The sequence below is a fragment of the Myotis davidii genome, unplaced genomic scaffold (genome assembly GCF_000327345.1).
Source record: "Myotis davidii unplaced genomic scaffold, ASM32734v1 scaffold590, whole genome shotgun sequence".
Lineage (NCBI taxonomy): Eukaryota > Metazoa > Chordata > Mammalia > Chiroptera > Vespertilionidae > Myotis > Myotis davidii.
In genome coordinates this window covers 440,466-446,645 of record NW_006282381.1, presented here as the reverse complement: position 1 = coordinate 446,645, position 6,180 = coordinate 440,466, and the positions used below count along the sequence as shown (strand labels likewise).

The following is a 6,180-nucleotide window of genomic DNA, read 5'->3' as shown; positions in this document are numbered from 1 at the left end:
AAAGAGGAAGGCAGAGGGAGAGAGATACAAACATCAATGATGAGAGAGAATCTTGATCCGCTGCCTCCTGCACGCCCCACACTGGGGATCGAGCCCAAATCCTGGGCATGTGCCCTGATCGGGAATTGAACGGTGACCTCCTGATTCATAGGTCAATGTTCGACCACTGACCTACACTGGCCGGGCTGCCTTCTTCTCATATACAAATTTAACTCGAGTTAAATACCAAACGAAGGGTAGTCATTCACACCATAGCGTGAATTCCATCATCAGCTATTTGGGGAAACAGGAAGGGAAAGTCAGGGTCTCTGAAAAGGTCAGGCCTGGGTTTTGGAGGTTGGAGGAACAGTAAAAACCCGAGGGAAGCAGGAAGGGCAAAGAGCCCAGCACAGAGGTAAAATGGGGAAAGAAAGGCGAACCTGGGCAAATTAAAGGCTTCACAAGGGACCCAGCTCCCCGGATGAGCTGTGGCCTTGGCATTGACGGCATTGACGTGTGAGGGCCTTTGGGGGCGGGAGAGGGGCCTTACTTTTATGGATTCAGTCTGCTGGGTCCTGATTCGGAGCCAGGCCCTGTGCTCGGTCCTGGAGGCCAGGAGACAAAGTAACTCGGGCGTGGACCTTGGTCCAGCCGAGCAAGGATTCTGGGCAGACTGTAACCAGGGCTGTTAAGAAGGGCAGAGGGCCAGTGGACGTCTAAAAAATGAAATCAATTACTCAGAAATAGTGAGTCACTTAGGACTCTTTGGTAGAAAGTGACAGACACGGACTCTGCCAACCTAGCATCAAAGAGAAAAAAATAAAATAATTGAAACTCAATTACTGGCTGCTTAGTCTGAGCTACGCCTTGGAGGGCTGGTGGGGCTGTGCAGGGATGGGGAGACATCCTGGGTGTTAGGGAGCACAGGCCACGGCCGGGAAGTAGGAATGTAATTGGCGCTGGTTTGGAATCCAACGTGCATGAAGGGATGTGAGATGGGGCTGGAGACGGAGTTGCGGCCAGGATCCAGAGGGCCTGGTGCCAAGCTCGGGCGCTCTGACCTCAGCCTAGGGCAATGGGGAGCCATGGGAGGGATTTGAGCAGGGGAGTGACTGGCCAGAATTGTGGGCCCACTGGCTACAGTGGGGCAGAGGCTGGGTTGGAGGGGTAAGAGGGGGGATGAGAGTAGAGATGGAGATCGGGGGTTACAGACAGAGTCACTGGCTGGGGCGCAGCTGTCATGGCCGGAAGGTAGGGCTCCGTGAGCCTTCCTGGAGGAGCCAAGGCCACGGTCACCGGGGCAGGACCCTTCCTCATTAGTCCAGGTTCTGGAGAATCTTCTTCACCCAGTGTACCCTGGGGTCAGCACAGATCTCCCGGTCCTTGATGGTTCGCAAGCTGGAAAGAGGAGATGCCAGGGGGGACAATGAGGCATGCAGGGAGGACGCCACATCCCACCCGGAAGGCTTGGCACTTATGAGTCACCTACTGTATGTAGAGATGCCTTCTATATAGAGCAGCTTAAAGACTATACTTTCAGGGATCATTTCTATAGTTCGTTATATAGAGCAGCTTAGCATTTATGAGCCACCTGCTGTATGCAAACACATTTCTTAAGGAGGAGCGGGGTGAGCATCAGAACTTCCCAGGTAGTCCCTGCCTCAGCCTTGAGTGCCCGGTCAGACCAGGGAGCCGAATGCCCTGGAGTCTCATGGTCACTGCAAACATTGCCTTGGGAGAGAGAGCATTGGGCAGGGGCCAAGAGCGTGAACTTTGGAGCCACTTTATCTGGGTTAAAATCCTAGCCCTGTGACTGGTTAGCAAGTCCTTTAACTTCTCTGAGCCTCAGTTTGCACGTCTGTAAAATAGGGATGATTACCGTGGTCCAACCTCATAGGATTCTGATGAGATTTGGTGAGTTAATATAAACTAGATGCACAGCGGATGGTAGGGCCTATATAACTGTGCCAGGTGCTGGCCTGAATTCTTTTCTAAAAATATATTTTTATTGACTTCAGAGTGGATGGGAGAGGGAGAAACATCAATGATGAGAGAGGATCATTGATCGGCTGCCTCCTGCATGCCCCCTACTGGGGATCAAGCCTACAACCCCGGGCATGTGCCCCTGACTGGAATCAAACCTGGGACCCTTCAGTCCACAGGCCAACTCTCTATCCACTGAGCCAAACCGGCTAGGGCTGGCCTGAATTCTTAACAGTAATTTTCTTAATACACCCTTACAGCAATCCTATGAGGTCAGATTATTCTATCCACTTCCTAGCTGCGGGGAGTGAGGCAAAGCAACTTGCCCGAGTGCCGGAGCTGGTAAGCTCGGCCTCACCGTGCTCGCCATGAGCTGGATTCTAGGGGCAGTGTCTCTGGTGAGTGTCCCCACCCAGGCCCCCCTGAGAGGCCCAAGGCACAGAGAGGTGAACACTGGCCCAGCATCACACTGCAATTGCGGGCAAAGCCTCCCACCCTGGCCCAGCCGCCGCAAACACCACGCTGGGCCCCCGGGCACTCTGCCCCCACCATTGTTGGTAGGATATCCTTCAGCCCAGGACTTCCTTCCTGACTTTCAAGAGGAGCCTGTCGGGGGGTGGGGGCATCTGGGGAGAAGTCAATGGGGGCAAAGGAGACTTACATTATCCTTTAAACGATAAATAATTTAAATAAAAATAAATAGATAAATAAAATAAAGTGATGTAGATAAGTCATATTTCTGGGATTGGTCTTCAGATTAAAGACCTCAAACCCCTACTTTCTCATTTTTAGCTTATTTGCTCTCAAGTTACCAATAACTTGATTCCAATAGAATTAAAATATGACTTTAAAAGGAGGCTGTCCGTGGGGCCGGGGAGCTCCTAGCTCCCCCACTTCCCTGCCCTGCCCCATCCCACAGACCAGCAATGAGCAGGCAGAACAAAGAAGGCTGCGATGTTTGTCTTGGCCCTGGGGGCAGCCTGCCCCGCCTCCCGTGGGATTGTGGGCAAGGTTCAGCCCCCAATCTCACACCTCCCCCCGCCCCCCAGTCAAGCTGCATTCCTCCACCTGGAAGTCCAAAGATCACGCGTGTGCTGCCTTTTCTTGAGCACATATGCCAGCATCACACTTCCCACTTACTGCGGCTGCGCCCTGTGGTGCTCAGGAGGCCCAGGAACCTCTCTGTGCCCCTTTTCCCGCCTGTGAAAAGGGGATCATCACAGCACCTCCCACATACGGTTGTTTCAAGGATTAAATGAGTTACTATCTATAAAGTGTTAATAGCCGTGCCTAGCACTCAGCGAGCACTCTCTACAAATGCGATCCACAAAAATAAACGAAGGTGGTCATTTGGGGATCCTGATGGGGTAAGTGAGGCTCAGGACTGAACATGGACCCGGGAATCTTGGCTCAGCCTGGGCCACGGTGAGCAAGTCACCCCCCGAGCCTGTTGCTCCATCTATAAAGTGGGGATACGCGCACCGCCCCGCAGGGTTGTTGTGAGGGTCAAGGACGCCATGCGGTCACAGGGCCTGGCCCAGGCCGAACACTCATGAGTGTGAGCGCTTCATACTGTTCTGGGAAGATCGGCTGCCTTGGGGAGGGTCCAAGACGTTGCTGATAAGAGCATCCTCCTTGGCTCCACCCACCAGCTACCCTGTACCCCATGTCCTATAGCTTCTACACTGCCTACACCCCCATGCCCGCGGGGTGGGGGCACCTGCTCCTTCAGCTCTGCAGCCTCAGAGCCTGGCACGCTGCCTGGCACATAGCAGAGCCCCATCATATTTCTTGAATGACCACATGACTTCCTCTCTTGGCACGCCCAAGCCTGGGCTGAGCCACCGACTCCAGCCCGTCCACAAATGCCCAGCTGCATTCCCCGCCCACCAGCCCCTGGGCCACATCCATCGGGGTCCCTGCCTCCCCGGCGCCCCACTCACACGACGCCAGGCCTCCGGCACGAGTCTGAGGTCCAGTAGTAATACTTCACCAGGCGCGGGGGCAGCGGGCGGCGGGCGTAGTCCCGGCAGCAGACGCTGTCCTCCACGTTGGCTCCGTAAGGGCCTGGGGCAGAGGGGCGCTCAGAGGGACACAGGCTGGGCACAGGGAAGCCTCCCCGCCCCGGCCTCTGTCCCAGCTTTTCTGTTCTCATGTGGAAGGTCGGTGTCCAGGGGATTCTGGGCCCTCAATGTCCCCGATCTTGGGCCTCTGAGAAGCCACGAAGGGCCCAACATCATTACTCCAGGTGGGTCAGCTCAAGGGGAGGGATGCGGAACAGCTGAGCATCCACGATGCCCTACGCTTCCAGGCGGAACCCAGAGCCTCTGAGCAGGGGTCTTGCTCTTCAAGGCGAGGTCCCCGTGGGCGCCAGCCTCACCCGGGAGCCGTGGGTGCTGTCCACCAGCTCTGCTGAGCCAGGCGGGCAGTGCGGACCCGGGGAATGCAGAAGCCGGCTCAGTGCACAGCCATGCCCACCCCTCCGTGGAGAGCTGAGTCCAGAGAGGGGGAGGACTTGCCCCAGTCGCACAGCACGACCTTGGAGACAAGGTTCGAGGCCCACTCTGCCCTGAGTCACCGGCCGCTGAGGGAAGTCACTGAACGTCTCTGAGGCCCAACTTCCTCCCCTGACCGAGGCGGTAATAACAGCGCGGCCCTGGGGGCCTCTAAGGCAGGGGACGCACAGGAACCCCATCCCTGAGCAGCACTGTCCTCGCTGCCCGACTCCGTCCAGTGCTCCTCCCCCACCCACACAGGGCGGGAGCAAGTACATTGGCGTGAAAAAAACAGGATCCCATGTGCTCCTCCCCCACCCACACAGGGCGGGAGCAGGTACATTGGCGTGAAAAAAAAACAGGATCCCCGGCGAAGAAACATCGATTGGCTGCCTCCTGTATGCCCCCTACTGTGGGATTGAACTCCCTCTCCCTCTCCCTCTCCCTCTCTGAAATAAATTTTTTTTAAAAAAAGAAAAATTTAAAAAAGAAAAAAAGAAGTCAGGATCCCAGAGCAGGTTCTGGAGCAAAAATGGGGAGGAGGGAGGCAGGGCCAGCTACCTTTCCATGGGAATGTCCCAGGCCCCAGCTCCTGTCCTCCACCCCAGGCGTCCGTCTTCAGCGGGCCTTCTCCACACCCCAAGGGCCCTATGCTCCAGTTCTCTGGAGTAGAGGACCCCGGGCCATGCCTACCACACCCCCCAACCCTTGCTAGACCGATTCTGCACTCAAGCCTCCAAGACAACCCATTTAACAGATGTGTAAGCGGAGGCCCAGAGAAGCAATGGGACGAGTTCAAGAGCCAGCGGCAGACTGGGGTGTCTGCCCTAAGTCCCATGTCTTTCCACTCCACGAGGAAGATGCCCAGGGTGCAACCCAGGCTTCTGCAGGGAGCCCTCCCTCTCCCCAGCCTCACCTGCTTCGGTTGCTTGAGGAGCCAGAGCAAGGAGCAGGAGGGCAGCCAGAAGCGGGGTCTGCAGGCCGGCCATGCTCCTGTCTTGTGTCCCAGCCAGGTGTCTCTCTCGCCGGAAGACAACAGGTCTGCTATTTAAGCGTTGGCTACACCCACAGCCTCAGCAACTCTTAGTCACCGGTGAGCAAAGATGACCTTGGTGTTCTGAAAGAAGAACTCCCGCTTCCTCCAGATCGGAGGAAATTTTCTGTGGCTGGAAACCATCAGAGGGGACCCCCACCCTCCGCCCTCTGGCTCTCCAGAGACTTGCAAAATCCCCCGTGAGCCAGGCCCCCGAGGTCCATCGCATGTGTCCCTGCTCACGTGCCCATGTGTCTCTGGAAATGGGGAGATGGCGCCACAGCCCGACCTGGGAGCCGCCGTGTTTGTTGGTAAATGATGCGAGAATGTGGACGGGCGCTAAACGGCCCCAGCCCTCAGCAGACTGAGGCCATCTTGTGCCCTTGGCGGTCACGACCCATCTCTCTTCCAGGGAGAGGCCTGCGAGTCCACTGGGCTGCTTCTCAGCCTCTCCTCGGGGTTCTCACAAAGTCCCGACCGGGGCCAGCTCGTGGGCCGCTCAACAGTTGCAAGGAGCTCCCCCAGATGTTTCCATCTCGCCCGTCTCCCCCGCAGCCGCCTCTGAGCTCTTCCTCACCCGCCCTTCTCAACCTCTCACCCTGTCCCACTTCCCACTTCCTAAATCTCAGCTCTGTTCTCTTTCTCTCTCTTTAAATAAATAAATATGTGTGTGTGTGTGTGTGTTGATTT

General features: G+C 56.3%; 1 protein-coding gene across 2 annotated transcripts; it reads right to left on the bottom strand.

Moving 5' to 3' along the window:
* Positions 1-126: 126 nt before the first annotated feature.
* CCL22 (chemokine (C-C motif) ligand 22) lies at positions 127-5,614 on the bottom strand. 2 transcript variants are annotated; one of them, XM_006752867.2, is made up of 3 exons: positions 5,374-5,614; positions 3,906-4,029; positions 127-1,377 (listed from the first exon to the last, which is right to left on the bottom strand). In XM_006752867.2, the coding sequence occupies exons 1-3, from the start codon at positions 5,444-5,446 to the stop codon at positions 1,296-1,298; spliced, it is 279 nt and encodes a 92-aa protein (XP_006752930.1). In that variant the 5' UTR covers positions 5,447-5,614; the 3' UTR covers positions 127-1,295. The 2 variants fall into 2 exon arrangements, with proteins under 2 accessions (XP_006752930.1, XP_015414325.1); XM_015558839.1 differs by lacking the exon at positions 5,374-5,614 and having other exon boundaries at positions 3,906-4,254.
* Positions 5,615-6,180: the final 566 nt, after the last annotated feature.